The sequence below is a fragment of the Melanerpes formicivorus genome, unplaced genomic scaffold (genome assembly GCF_026170545.1).
Source record: "Melanerpes formicivorus ecotype bairdi unplaced genomic scaffold, bMelFor1.0.p_v2 SCAF_19, whole genome shotgun sequence".
Classification (NCBI taxonomy): Eukaryota; Metazoa; Chordata; class Aves; order Piciformes; family Picidae; genus Melanerpes; species Melanerpes formicivorus.
In genome coordinates, this window is record NW_027142371.1 from 2,780,513 (window position 1) to 2,795,992 (window position 15,480).

At 47.3% G+C, this 15,480-nt stretch overlaps 1 protein-coding gene across 2 annotated transcripts in view; it reads left to right on the plus strand.

The window, feature by feature from the left end:
- DHX35 (DEAH-box helicase 35) overlaps window positions 1–14,458 on the plus strand; it is a 36,245-nt gene extending 21,787 nt beyond the window's left edge. The window contains exons 17-22 of one of the 2 annotated variants that reach the window (XM_068149828.1): window positions 1,070–1,147; window positions 2,933–3,062; window positions 6,043–6,124; window positions 7,017–7,088; window positions 9,568–9,706; window positions 12,704–14,458. In XM_068149828.1, coding sequence (XP_068005929.1) covers window positions 1,070–1,147; window positions 2,933–3,062; window positions 6,043–6,124; window positions 7,017–7,088; window positions 9,568–9,706; window positions 12,704–12,748 — 546 coding nt within the window. In that variant the 3' untranslated portion in view covers window positions 12,749–14,458. The remainder of the gene's footprint in view (window positions 1–1,069; window positions 1,148–2,932; window positions 3,063–6,042; window positions 6,125–7,016; window positions 7,089–9,567; window positions 9,707–12,703) is intronic. The other variant, XM_068149829.1, reaches the window with a different exon arrangement.
- The last annotated feature ends 1,022 nt before the right edge of the window (window positions 14,459–15,480 follow it).

Sequence of the window (15,480 nt, forward strand, 5' to 3'; positions counted from 1 at the left end):
CCAATGGGCAATCACTCTCACTGTATAGAACTTCTTCCTAACATCCAACCTAAACCTCCCCTGGCGCAGCCTGAGACTGTGTCCTCTTGTTCTGGTACTGGCTGCCTGAGAGAAGAGACCAACATCTGCCTGTCTACAACCTCCCTTCAGGTAGTTGTAGAGAGTAATAAGGTCACCCCTGAATCTCCTCTTGTTCAGGCTAAGCAACCCCAGCTCCCTCAGTCTCTCCTCACAGGGCTGTGTTCCAAACCCCTCACCAACTTCATTGCCCTTCTCTGGACACGCTCCAGCAAGTCAACCTCCTTCCTAAACTGAGGGGCCCAGAACTGGACACAGGACTTGAGGTGTGGCCTAACCAGTGCAGTGTACAGGGGCAGAATGACCTCCCTGCTCCTGCTGGCCACACTGTTCCTGATGCAGGCCAGGATGCCATTGGCCCTCTTGGCTGCCTGGGCACACTGCAGGCTCATGTTCAGCCTACCATCAACCAGCACCCCCAGGTCCCTCTCTGCCTGGCTGCTCTCAGCCACTCTGACCCCAGCCTGTAGCACTGCATGGGGTTGTTGTGGCCAATGTGCAGAACCTGGCTCTTGGATGTGTTCAATCTCATGCCCTTGGACTCTGCCCATCTGTCCAGCCTGTCGAGGTCCCTCTGCAGAGCCTCTCTACCCTCCAGCAGATCATGAAGGATCATGAAAGAAAGCAGATCATGAAAGAAAGGAACATGAAAGGTTTATAAACCAGTATTGGTTGGTGTAAGGGTTTACCAAAACATCGAAGCCTTCCCAACCACCTTTCAAGAGACACAAAAAAGGAAGTGCTAGGATGTAGCAAATTCTTGTGGCAAGAGCCTAATTTTAATGCAACCCTTTCTTGGGTTTTGGGGGTTCACTTTCAGTTTTGGAAATCTCAATATAGATGGGCTAGTAAAATACTGCTGCTACTTGGGGGAACTGCTTACAGGGTAAGAATTTTAATAGTCACCAGGGAGATGCAGAGAACTGAGGGTACTGGGCATGATTTAGGCCAAAATCAGTCAGCTTGTAAAACTGTATTTCCTCTTCTCCAGGCCAGGCAACACAGAAAGTTTGCTGTGGAAGAAGGTGATCATCTCACTATGCTTAATGTTTATGAAGCCTTTGTCAAAGTAAGTCAATTCAAGTGGGTGTGGACTTGCAGGAATGGAAAAAAAGCTTTAGGTCTTTAGCTCTGATTCTGGAAGTTCTGGGTATAGCATCCTTCAAGCTGAGGAATTAGCAAGTCTGTTCAGTGATGATTCTGTTTTAAAAGACATTCTGGTTATGTTTTGCCACAGACCCTCAACATGAGCAGAGTATAGAAAGAATTTATTTTGCCTACAGCACAGAAGTCTTACGGGTAGACACCTGTGTTTTCAAGGAGGCTGGGAGTTTTGGAAGGACCTAGGAAAAACAGGTCTCCAAATTCCAAATGAATGTCATATTCTCTCATCTTTACTACAGATGCCCCAGGGTATTACTGATTATAAACTGCATCTAAATCACAGAATCACCAAGGTTGGAAGAGACCTCAAAGATCGTCAAGTCCAACCTGTCACCACAGACCTCATGACCAGACCATGGCACCAAGTGCCACATCCAGTCCCCTCTTGAACACCTCCAGGGATGGTGACCCCACCACCTCCCTGGGCAGCACATTCCAATGGCTAACAACTCTCTCAGTGAAGAACTTTCTCCTCATCTTGAGCCTAAACTTCCCCTGATGCAGCTTGAGACTGTGTCCACTTGTTCTGGTGCTGGTTGCCTGGGAGAAGAGACCAACCCTCTCCTGGCTACAACCTCCCTTCAGGGAGTTGTAGAGAGCAATAAGGTCTGCCCTGAGCCTCCTCTTGTCCTGGCTAAGCAATCCCCAGCTCCCTCAACCTCTCCTCACAGGGCTGTGCTCAAGGCCTCTCCCCAGCCTTGTTGCCCTTCTCTGGACACGTTCAAGAGTCTCAATGTCCTTCTTAAACTGAGGGGCCCAGAACTGGACACAGGACTCAAGGTATAGCCTAACCAGTGCTGAGTACAGGGCATAATGAATTCCCTGCTCCTGCTGGCCACACTATTCTTGATGCAGGCCAGGATGCTATTGGCCTTCTTGGCCACTTGGGCACACTGCTGGCTCAACAGACTCCTTAAAAAATTGCCTCATTGATCATCACACTCTCTTTTGCTGGTGGCCTGATGTATTTGCCCTGAGGTTTAACACCCATCTAACTATTTCCCTGTTAGATCAAGTTTTACTTCCTGGGTTTGAAGTGCTCTGCCTTTCGGGGAGAAGCATAGTTTGCTGATATAAAGCACTTCTGTACTGATATATTTGCAACAGTGTTGAGCTGAAGCAGTATAACCACTCAGGTGTTTAGAAGATGACTTCCCTTTCCCCAGCCTCAAAGCATTCAGTCAGGCACCAACTGAAACTTTGCTGTTTAAATATTATATCTGCCTAATTCTCTTGGAAGCAGCCAAGGGCAGAGACTCTTGGAATAATAGTTTCTGGAGAAATAGTTCTTTGCATAGAGAAGACCAAGGAAAAGAGTGTAGAGAAAAGGCTGTTTGCATTTTGAGACTGAAAACAGACAAGTTCATGATACGGTGCTCTTGTGTGAGACTGCAATGACTGATGCTCTTCTCTTTCACCACATATGAAGAAATGAAGCACATCTATATGAAAATCCCCTGTGGCATTGGTTCTGCTGCTGCTGAGATGATGTTTGAAATGTGCTGTGTGCTTACTGGTGTTCTTTATCCTTGTTAGTTGCTATACAAATAGGTAATCTTCAGGGAAAACCGCAATAAATATGTTGTAGGAGGCAGAGGTAAAACAGATCGAAGCTATGTGATCTGAGAGGTTGGGTTTTGGTTTGCTAATGGTATTTCATTGTAATTTTACTGTTCTTCTCCCCCTACAGCACAGCAAGAGCTCTCAGTGGTGTCAGGAACACTTTCTGAATTACAAAGGTCTTGTTAGAGCTTCTGTTGTCAGAGAGCAGCTGAAGAAGCTTCTTGTCCGCTTTAAAGTGCCAAAGAAGTCCAGTGAAGGTGAAGGCTTTTCTTTATTTTTACCCTGTTGTCCAATCCATATGGCATGTAGTTTCCACATTATCAGTCTGCTTCCAGATTCATAGTTTCATAGTTTCATAGTTTCATTCAGGGTTGGAAGGGACCACAAGGATCATCTAGTTCCAACCCCCCTGCCATGGGCAGGGACACCCCACACTAGATCAGGCTGGACAGAGCCTCATCCAGCCTGCTCTTAAACACCCCCAGGGACGGGGCCTCGACCACCTCCCTGGACAACCCATTCCAGGGTTTCACCACTCTCATGGTGAAGAACCTCCTCCTCACATCCAGCCTGAATCTCCCCACCTCCAGCTTCATTCCATTCCCCCTAGTCCTATCACTACCTGATATCCTGAGAAGTCCTTCCCCAGCCTTCCTGTAGGCCCCCTTCAGATACTGGAAGGCGACAATTAGGTCACCTCGGAGCCTTCTCTTCTGCAGACTGAACAGCCCCAACTCCTTCAGTCTGTCCTCATAGGAGAGGTGCTCCAGCCCTCTGATCATCCTCGTGGCCCTTCTCTGGACACGTTCCAGCACCTCCACATCCCTCTTGTAATAGGGGCTCCAGAACTGGACACAGTACTCCAGGTGGGGTCTCACCAGGGCTGAGTAGAGGGGGAGGATCACCTCCCTCGACCTGCTAGCCACACTTCTCCTGATGCAGCCCAGGATCTGATTGGCTTTGCGGGCTGCAAGTGCACACTGAGAGCTCATGTTGAGCTTTTTGTCCACCAGCACCCCCAAGTCTCTCTCCTCAGGGCTATCCTCCAGCCAGTCACTGCCCAGCCTGTATTTGTGCCTGGGATTGCCTCGACCCAGATGCAGGACCCTGCACTTGCTCTTATTGAACTTCATGAGGTTGGCCTGTGCCCACCTCTCCAGCCTGTCAAGGTCCCTCTGGATGGCCTCCCTTCCCTCCAGCGTGTCTGCTGCACCACACAGCTTGGTGTCATCAGCAAACTTGCTGAGGGTGCACTCAATGCCACTGTCCATGTCCCCCACAAAGATGTTGAATAAGACAGGTCCCAGGACTGATCCCTGAGGGACTCCACTTGTCACTGGCCTCCACTGGGACATGGAGCCATTGACAGCCACTCTTTGGGTGCGGCCATCAAGCCAGTTCCTTATCCATCTAGTGGTCCACCAATCAAACCCATGTGTCACCAGTTTGGAGACCAGGATGTGGTGTGGGACAGTGTCAAAGGCTTTGCTCAGGTCCAGGTAAACGACATCAGTTGCTTGCCCCTCATCTATTAATTTTGTCACCTGCTCATAGAAGGCCACCAGGTTGGTCAGGCAGGATTTGCCCTTGGCAAAGCCATGCTGACTGTTCCCAATCACCTCTTCACTATTCTTTTGAGCGAGTAGTGACTCCAGGAGGATCTGTTCCATGATCTTTCCAGGCACAGAGGTGAGACTGACTGGCCTGTAGTTCCCTGGTTCCTCCTTCTTGCCCTTTTTGAAGATGGGGGCAATGTTTCCCCTTTTCCAGTCTGTGGGGACTTCACCAGACTGCCAGGACTTTTGAAATATAATAGAGAGGGGTTTAGCAACCTCATCTGCCAGTTCTCTCAGTACCCGTGGGTGTAACCCGTCGGGTCCCATGGACTTGAACACTTTCAGGTTCTTCAGATGATCACGAACCTGATCTGCACTTACAATGGGCAGTTCTTCCTCCCCGTCCCTGGCTTTGACTTCCATAACATCAGGAGTGTAAGAGATTGGAAGAGACCTTTCCTGCCTCTTCTCTCCTCTGTAGGTGTGCACTATATAGAATAGAATAGAATAGAATAGAATAGAATAGAATAGAATAGAATAGAATAGAATAGAATAGAATAGAATAGAATAGAATAGAATAGAATAGAATAGAACCAGACCAGGTTGGAAGAGACCTTTGAGATCAGAATCCAACCTGTCACCCAACACCATCAAATCAACTAAACCATGGCACCAAGCATCCCATCCAGTCTCCTCCTAAACACCTCCAGTGATGGTGACTCCACCACCTCCCATGGCAGCACATTCCAATGGGCAGTCTCTCTCTCTATGAAGAATTTCTTCCTAACCTCCAGCCTAAACCTCCCCTGGCACAACTTGAGACTGTGTCCTCTTGTTCTGGTGCTGGTTGCCTGGGAGAAGAGACCAGCCCCCACCTGGCCACAACCTCCCTTCAGGTAGTTGTAGAGAGCAAGAAGGTCTCCCCTGAGCCTCCTTTTCTCCAGGCTAAGCAACCCCAGCTCCCTCAGCCTCTCCTCACAGGGCTGTGCTCCAAACCCCTCCCCAGCTTTGTTGCCCTTCTCTGGACACCTTCCAGCAAGCCATCTTTCCTAACCTGAGGATTTTCTCCCTGTATTTTCTCCCTGGCCTGAAAATAAAATTAATTAAACCCAGATTCTTTCTTTTTTTCCATAACAATGATTGCAGAAGAGCATTTTTGCCCACTTGTACCATGAACACTTGGCCCAGTCTTCATTAATTAAGTTTTCCAGGAAGAGATTTTCACCATTGATTAGGTATTTAAGGGACAGACTTACTGGAAGAGTCATAACCAGGTCTCTTCATTCTGTCTTGTCAAAAAGCTGGGTTTCTGGTAGGTACAGTCACTGGGATCTCATTTCCAGCTGTGTTTGTGTGTGCACAGGTGCCATGACTGCTTCCCAGCACCTGTCTCTTAACTGCTCTGAAAAATCAGACTTGGAGGTGAGCAGTCACAGAAGGTTGCTCTGAGGTCTGTGAAACTCTTCTTGTGGCAATCCCACTGGCAGCAGTAGTTTCTTTACAGAGGGATTTTGCCTCACTGTGAAATAGAAGTCAAAAGAGATTGTAGGGTTTGGCTGCCTTCAAGCCTTGGCTGTCATGGCCTGATGCAGTGTGGAAAGCTGAGTGAGGTGATGAAGTGGTGTTCTGTGGGTTTTTGCTCTTCTGTTGACTCATTTTGCTTGAAAATTCTTTTCTTCAGGTGATCCAGATCCCGTTTTGAGATGCATAGTTTCTGGATTCTTTGCTAATGCAGCTAAATTCCACTCTACAGGAGCTTACAGGTAAATATAGGTTCATTACAGCTGTTGTTTTGTCTGAAAGCTCCTTTGGATACATCTAAATATCATCAACACACAGCTGTTTCTCTAGACACCTGCATTTGGTTTACTAAACATTTGAAGTTTTGTGTCTTCAAACTGCTTCAGTGTTTATCTCTTTTCTTTGGTAATTATAAACAATTGTAGGTAGTAGGAGGCTGTTATTGACAGTGATTAGCTTGTGTCAATGCAAGCAAGTACAGTGTCACAGGATCACAGAAAGTTAGGGGCTGGAAGGCACCTCAAAAGCTCAGCCAGTCCAACCCCCCTGCCAGAGCAGAATCACCCAGGGCAGGTCACACAGGAACGCATCCAGGTGGGTTTTGAATGTCTCCAGAGGAGAGGACTCCACAACCTCTCTAGGCAGCCAGTTCCAGGGCTTTTTCACCCTCACAGTGAAAAAGTTTTAGCTCATACTCATGTACAACCTCCTCTGCTCCAGCTTCCACACATTGCCCCTTGCCCTTTCATTGGACATCACTGAGCAGAGCCTGGCTCTGTCCTCCTGAGCCTCACTCTTCATGTTTTTATCAACATGAATGAGGTCACCTCTCAGATTCCTCTTCTCCCTGCTCTAGTCTCTGCTCTAGCACTCCCAGTGCACTGAATAAAAGCCTGAACCACTACTTTGCCATGTAATGTAGCTAGGAGTCTTTTAGGCTGTTAAATTGTCACTTGCTTGGCCAAGCATTAAGCCTGGTTTCATCTGAAAGCCTCTTCCTTAAATGCAAATGTTTTTAATTTGCTCCAGCTCCTTCACTGTTGTCTCTTCTTAACCATGCTTCCTGGGGATGAAAGGACCCAAATGTTAAGCAGTAAACAGACATGCAGTCTAAAATAGTGTCTTGCTTTCAAGGACTATCCGCGATGACCACGAGCTTCATATCCATCCCACTTCAGTGCTGTATGCAGAGAAACCTCCACGCTGGTAAGTCAAAGCTGCTTTCAGTTGCTTTCTGAGCTTTACAGGAAACTCAGCAACCAGATGCTTTCATGAAGGACTTTTCTCCATCAGTGGAGGAACAGATGTAGAACGTCATGGTTCCCACAGAGAGAATTCAATTGATGTTTTCTTGGCGGTTTTTGAGGGCAGTATCCAAATAAATCAGGGAAAGAAAGTGATGTTTAAGTACCAAAAGCTGCAAAGCAGAGTTAGGTGACCCCTTTTTAACACCTGATTTTTGCATTGGGAATTGCTCTTTGTTTTTGAGAGTGGAATGCCCATTAATGAGAGACCACAAACAGAATACAGAATTAACCAGGTTGGAAAAGACCTTTTGAGATCATCGAGTCCAACCTATCAGCCAACACCATCTGATCAACTAAACCATGGCACTGAGTGCCTCATCCAGTCTTATTTTAAACACTTCCAGTGATGGTCACTCCACCACCTCCTTGAACCCTGTGGGTATGTAGCTGTCATGTGGATAATGACTTTTTGGTGCCAGTGACTTACCCTTCAGTGTGGGAGTTTGTGCTTCCATGGTGCAATGACTTACAATACCAAAGGGTGACATAAGAAATAGATAGCCCATGCTGGCAGCAAGGACTTAAGCCCACATGGCTGTCTGCTTCTAAATCTCTTACCAGGAGATCTTCTGGCAGTAGTTAAAGATGATTTCCTTCTCTAATCCTTATCTTGCTTGTCTGCAGGCAGGGATAGTCATGTTGGGATTTGTCCTGCTTGCCATGGGTCCAGGGCTCTGGTACTTGTGACATCCCTCCTCATGACAGAATCATAGAACTGTTTCAGTTGGAAAAGGCCTCTAGTATCCTTGAAGCCAGTCGTCAACCTAATACCAGCATGGCCATTAAACCATGTCCTGAGGTGCCATGCCCACACATTTCTTGAACACCTTCAGGGATGGTGACTCCACCACCTCCATGGGCAGCCTGTTCCAGTGCCACTCTATAGTAAAGAGCTTTTTCCTGAGCTCCAGACTAAACCTCCCCTGGCCATTTCCTCTTGTCCTATCACCTGATACTAGAGGGAAGAGACTGACCCCCATCTGGCTCCAACCTCCTTACAGGGAGTTGGAGAGAGCAATGAGACTGAAGGACCCCAGTTCCCTCAGCTGCTCCTCACCAGCCCTGTTCTCCAGACCCTTCACCAGCTCTGTTGTGTTTCTCTGGATCCCCTTCAACAACACAGTGTCCTTGGAGTGAGGGCTCCATGATATCACAGTGTAGGTAATATTTGGACAAGAATCCAAAATGTGTGTTGGCCCTACTACAAGAAATGTCTTCATGTTAAGAAATATTCTTTCTTTTGTACCTTGCATCTGTATATGTAGTACCTCAAGATGTTTGTCATGGCATTCCAAAGGTTGTCTTAATGTAGAGTGCTCTGAATAATGAGAGGGAAAGGAGCTGAGAGGCTGCATTAAAACTAAAAGAATCTCTGGTCACTAAATAATAGAATCAGTCAGGGTTGGAAGGGACCACAAGGATCATCGAGTTCCAACCCCCCTGCCATGGGCAGGGACACGCCACACTAGATCAGGCTGGACAGAGCCTCATCCAGCCTGGGCTTAAACACCTCCAGGGATGGGGCCCCAACCACCTCCCTGGACAACCCATTCCAGGGCTTCACCACTCTCATGGTGAAGAACTTCCTCCTCACCTCCAGCTTCGTTCCACTCCCCCTAGTCCTGTCACTACCTGAGATCCTGAGAAGTCCCTCCCCAGCCTTCTTGGAGCCCCCTTCAAATACTGGAAGGCCACAATTAGGTCACCTTGGAGCCTTCTTTTCTCCAGACTGAACAGCCCCAACTCTTTCAGTCTGTCCTCACAGGAGAGGTGTTCCAGCCCTCTGCTCATCCTTGTGGCCCTTCTCTGGACATGTTGCAGCACCTCCATATCCCTCTTGTAATAGGGGCTCCAGAGCTGGACACAGTACTCCAGGTGGGGTCTCACCAGAGCTGAGTAGAGGGGGAGAATCACCTCCCTTTTCCTGCTGGCCACACTTCTCCTGATGCAGCCCAGGATCTGATTGACTTTCCAGGCTGCAAGTGCACACTGAGAGCTCATGTTGAGCTTCTCATCCACCAGCACCCCCAAGTCTCTCTCTCCTCAGGGCTGCTTTCAAGCCAGTCACTGCCCAGCCTGTATTTGTGCCTGGGATTGCCTCGACCCAGTTGCAGGACCCTGCACTCGGTCTTGTTGAACCTCATGAGGCTGGCTTGTGCCCACCTCTCCAGCCTGTCCAGGTCTCTCTGGATGGCATCCCTCCCCTCCAGCATGTCTGCTGTACCACACAGCTTGGTGTCATTCACAGCTTGGTGTCATAAATGCTGCCAGTGGCAGTGAAACTGTCTCAGCGTGCTGTTAATCAGCTCTCTTTCATTGCTCTACAGCAAACACTTGGGTTCGGCTTTTTCATTTTCATTTTTGTTTCTCCCTCCTAGGGTAGTCTACAATGAAGTCATACAGACTGCTAAGTATTACATGAGAGATGTGACTGCTGTGGAATCTGCATGGCTCTTGGAGCTGGCTCCTCATTTCTACCAGCAAGGAACGGTACGGAATCGGCATAAAGCCCAAACGGTACCATTGCTGTGTTGGCAGCTCTTGTATCTGACCTTTTCAAGTGTGTGTGCTTTGTTGTTGTCTGTTTAGTGGTAGAGAAATTAATCTGGTATTGTTCATTGTAGGGTTTTAATATAGAGAGGATAATAGATGGCTGCATGAAAGCTTTGTCCCTATTATCCAGCCCACAAAGTAGTGTATCACTGGTGAACAAAGCCTTCAGCCATTTTACGCTTAAATACAGGCACTTGGCAGCACTGAGCTGGGCAGCACTAGAGCTGGGCAGTGGTCATAGAGTGCCCAATAATGTTAGAGAGCCTTTGCATGCTTTGCAAATGTTTGTGCAAATCCTGAGGCCTTTTTTTGAGCATTAGTTGTGTTGACAGCAAAGAAATGATCTGTTGAGACTTGAAATGGCAAGGAACAGCTGCTCCTCGTGCAAACCAAAGTGCAAATGCTGTTGGGTGTGATAAACCTTATCTTTACCAGTACCTTTTCCTAGCTGTCACCATGCTTTATGAGCTCTGTCCCATGTGAATCTGTCAGTCTAGACTTATTCTGAGAGCTGGATTGGTATGAAATAACATCTCAGTGTTAGCTATGCTGGAGTTGTTGGTACTGCACTGCAGGCAAAGACTCTACAGGCAGGATTGCCAAATCCATCTTGATGTGAATTTCCCATGGGAGATTAACAACCACTGAGCTTTATAGGAAATATTTCCAAAATATTGAGTAAAAAAAAAGTGAAGTATTTCCAAGCAGTGAAGTATATGAATTTGAATTGACCAGGTTGGAAAAGGCCTTTGAGATCATCGAGTCCAACCTGTCATCCAACACCATCTAATCAACTGACCCATGGCACCAAGCACCACATCCAGTCTCTTCCTAAACACCTCCAGTGATGGGGACTGCACCACCTCCCTGGGCAGCACATTCCAAAGGCCAATCTCTCTTTCTGGGAAGGATTTCTTCCTAACATCCAGCCTAAACCTCCCCTGGTGCAGCTTGAGACTGTGTCCTCTTGTTCTGGTGCTGGTTGCCTGAGAGAAGAGACCAACCCCCACCTGGCTACAACCTCCCTTCAAGGAGTTGTAGACAGCAATAAGGTCTCCTCTTCTCCAGGCTAAGTAACCCCAGCTCCCTCAGCCTCTCCTCACAGGGCTGTGCTTCAAACCCCTCCCCAGCTTTGTTGCCCTTCTCTGGACACATTCCAGCAAGTCAACATCTTTCCTGTACTGAGGGGGCCCAGAACTGGACACAGGACTCAAGGTGTGGCCTAATCAGTGCTGAGTACGGGGGCAGAATGACCTCCCTGCTCCTGCTGGCCACACTGTTCCTGATACAGGCCAGCATGCCATTGGCCTTCTTGGCCACCTGTGCAAAATTCTGGCTCATGTTCAGCCTACAAATGCTGAGTGGAAACAAATGCACTTGAGCATCAGATGTGCAGCACAAGAGATCTGGCCATGCATGTGAGCAGAAATGGCTGTTTCTGAGTATACATCTGCTGTGTTATTTGATTTTTCTGAGTTTTTCTGGTTTTCTTTCACTTCCTGTGGTGCTTTTGGAGAAAAGAAAACCACTGTGGTGTGTGGAGCACCTGAGGATGTACCCCTGAGGTTAGAGTGTACAGTAGCATTGGCACCTGTCCGTGTAATTGACTTGAGAGGCTTAGGTTTTGATGTTGAGCTTGGATAATTTATCTCAGTGCTCCAGACACCATCTACAAATGCATTTACCAAGTAGCTGAATATTTTCTGCCTTTTTATGTTTAACACATTTGACAAAAGCTGCTGTTGGACAGTCTGCAGGTATGATGTGAAAAGGAGATGAGCTGATGTTCCAGTTGTATCAAATCTGCTCCTGGCATAATGAGTCCTTTTGACTCACATATTTACATGCTGTAACATCCCATGCATAACACAGCATCTCATTGTCATATGACCTCTCCACAAGCCCAGTTTTGGGCTGAGGTTTTCCTTTAGGTGCTGGGGAATGGGACTCTTGACTTGTTCAGGCAACACCTGAGCTGCTTTCTGAAAGTGTAGAAGGCCTGTCTGGAGTAACACTACATACCTGGCTGTGTTTTTCAAAGTAGTACTGCTGCTCTTGTAGGTATTCTGTGAAATTACATCAGCTCATTGAATCATAGAATTGCTTCAGCTGGAAATGACCTTTAAGATCATCGAGTCCAACTCTGCCAAGGCTGAAACTAAACCATGTGCCTCAGCACCACACCTCTGCAGCTTTTAAATGCCTCCAGCAATGGGGATTCAACCACCTCCCCGGGGAGCCTGTTTCAGTGATTGAGAACTGTTTCAGCAAAGAAGTTTCTTCTAATGTCCAACCTAAACCTCCTCTGGTGCACCTTGAGGCCATTTTCTCTCTTCCTGTCACTTGTTGCTAGGGGGAAGAGACCAACTCACACCTGGCTCCAGCCTCCTTACAGGGAGTTGTAGAGAGCAATGAGGTCTCCCTTCAGTCTCCTTTTCTGCAGGCTGAACAATCCCAGTTCCCTCAACTGCTCCTCACCAGATCTGTTCTCCAGACCCCTCACCAGCTTTGTCACCCTTCTCTGCTCCCACTCTAGGACCTCAATTTCTTTCTTGGAGGGCCCCAAAACTGAACCAGTTAACACCTTATACTTCATATGCTTAGTCCTTGTGTTTGTGCATGTTGTTGGGAGCACATGTCCCTTTCTATGCATCTTTGCAAGCTGGCATCTTTGCAAGCTGGCATCTTGCTTCCAGTGGGGAATTGTTCCTAGGCTTGCAGTGAGTACAGATGTGCTAGAAGATGCTGTTTCATACCAAGCCAGAATTTCTCTTTGGGATCTGTGTGGGGGGTTGATTTTGTAGATTTGTTTTAGCTGTATCAGTAACAAGCAGAGCTTGGGAAGAGTGGTCATTGATATTTGTATAAGAATCTGTTTAACTGGGGATTAGAGCCTGGAAGCTTTCTAGCTGAATGTTCTTCTCTTTGTGTACATGCTAAGCAATTTTTCTTGTCTTGCAGCATCTTTCCTTGAAAGCAAAAAGAGCTAAGGTAGATGACCACTGATTCAACTTGACTTCAGTCTTGTGACAGCAGATGCAGAACCTACCAGTGATTCCAAGCTGGCTACAGTCCATTCAGCAGTCAGTTCATCAGCAATTTGATCTTCCATCAACTTAAATGTTTAAATGCCTGCCAGGATCTGTAGGGGTGCATGATCAGTACATTGTAAACCTATGTAGAGCTTGCATTGTGGACATTTTATTCTTTGCCTACTTGACCACTGTTGTTAATCTGGGCATGTTGCTCCTTTTAAATAGGTAGGAAGAAAAAAAAAAACGAGTTTAAGAAGTAAGAGGACAAACAGGATCACCAAAACCTGGAACCTTCAAGAAGGAAACTGATATCCTGGTGTGGTATGGCTGCCTTATGAGAGTGGGGAATAGGGTACCCTGCCTCTTGTTACCTAGAGCACTGTGACTACTACCGGCCAAACTGAGACTGACTCCTGCCAGCAGGGGCTCAGGCACTGAACTATCCCTTGAAATGTGAGGGGCTGCCATGGGAACACTGATTTCACATTGGACCATCCTAAACTGGTGCAGCTTGTGCTGCCAAGCAGTCTCCTGCCTGGGGCCAAGCTGCCCCTGGTCCCTGGGCTGGAGCAGTCCTTCTGTAGGCAGCTCTGCATTAAAACACCTTGCTTCCATGGGAGGCTTGCTGTTAGGGGAGGGAGAGGAAGATTAGCTCACTATTTTTCAGAAGAATTAATTTTTTGCTCAGTCAGGGGAGTATACTCAGATGTTCACAAACAGTCACACTCCCAGATGGGGCTTTTCTTTTCACTCTTTTCCTGTCAGAGGTCGTTAGCACCTCACTGCTAGAAGCAGCAGAACATTGCAGCAGGGCACAACTGTGGTTTAGCCTCTGCCACTCAGCAAAGATGCAAATGCTCTCTGCATTCCTATAAGCAACACAATCCTTTACCTGTCTTTGATTGAGAATCTCTTCTTTGCTGCTTGGGAGTCCATGTGTTGTTGTGAGGAGGGTGGTCTGTGCAGTTGCTGCTTTAATTGGGACTCCAAAGCTACTTTCCAGTAGGGACCTTTGTCTTCCCAGGATAGCTTGGCTACATGTATTTATTTTTTTTCCCCAGCCCTGTTGATATTTATTTTAGAGACATTGTTTGAAGATTTTATTTTTCTAAGGCAGCTGATTTAACGAATGCTTTTCACATATTAACTATATTTTTATTTTCTTTAAGAGAAAAAAAAAAACCACAAAAAGAAGCAAAAAGGATGTAAATAAGGGAAAATTTCTACAGCAAACAAATGCCTTCCTCATCACAGGACTGCCTTGAACACTTTCTTGACAGCTTCTTTACCTTCTCCCTTCCAAACACCTGCAGGGAGAACATGTTCTGTCACATGCAGTGTGTGGTCTATCCTGTGTCTAGGTACTGACTGCCAGCACAAACAGATGTACCAGTCCCCATGTGTGGCACCAGCAGCATGACAAACCATCTCACCTTCCTTGTTTTCCTGCTGAACCTCCCCCTTTGTGTGACTTTTTCTTTTAGAGTGGAAGCTCTTTGGGGCAGGGACTGTCTCCTAGCCAGAGCTGAGAGCAGTGTTGGCACTTACAGAAAAGATTCACTCTGCAGGTTGGTTTTTTTTCTCTTAAAGCATTGGAGAAAGAGCTGAATATGGAGCCTTGTAAAATGTCCATGTCTCTCTGTCCTCTGGAAGCATTCTTAGGAAAAATAAAACCATTGAATCAAGGCAGCTTGAGAATGCATCACTTCAGCCTGAGGAGTGGGTGATTTCACAGAATCCCAGCATGGTGGGGGGTTGGAAGGGACCTCTGCAGATCATCCAGTCCAACCCCCCTGCTAAAGCAGGGGCACTCAGAGAGCTTGCCCAGGATCACAATGTTCAGGTGAGTTTGGAATCTCTCCAGGGAAGGAGACTCTACAACCTCTCTGGGCAGCTGTAGTGGTTTGAGCCTTAACTGGGAGTTAAAAGCCCAGATGGGGGAAAGGCTGAGAATCTCTTCCCCACTCCCCCCCACCTCCTCCTTCCAAACAGACAGGAGGAAAATAAAAAGGGTAAGGAGCAAATCCACTAAACAACAATCTGGAGTCGGCTTGGAAGTAGAGAGGCAAAAAAATTTCTTTTATATATATATATATGTATATATATATGTTAATGTATATGTTAATATATATGTTATATATATATCTAACAATAACAGGAAAGGTTCACAAGGGCGAGGAACAAGAATGGATGGGAGTGGGACAGAAAAGAATAATACAAAACCAGTCTTTGAGGAGGCATGGAGGCAGCAGGGAAAAGGATCAGGTCCGGCCATGTGGCTGAGGAGCAGCAGGGCAGCTGCAGTAGTTCTCATCCAGCAGAGGCAGGAGCCAAAAGGAGATCCAACAGCTATGATGTCCTGCTTTTTATACCCTAGCTGGGCAGGGAGGGGGGAGTGGAACAGACTCAGCTTCCCAGGGGAAAACGTCCTGCAGGGAGGGTGAAGTACCCACAAGCAAGCCCTCCACCCTGCTTTGTTTTTTGCTTTAAGAAAAGGGCGTTAACCCACCACAGCAGCCTGCTCCAGGGCTGCAGCACCCACACAGGAAAGAAGCTTTCCCTTATGTTCAGATGGAACCTCCTGGGTGCTGGTTTGTGCCCATTGTCCCTTGCCCCATCACTGGGAACAAGTGAAAAGACTTTCCCAGTGCACTGGGCTGTTGTGCTGTGCTGGTGTGAATTGAGAGGGGCTGTCAGGGGATG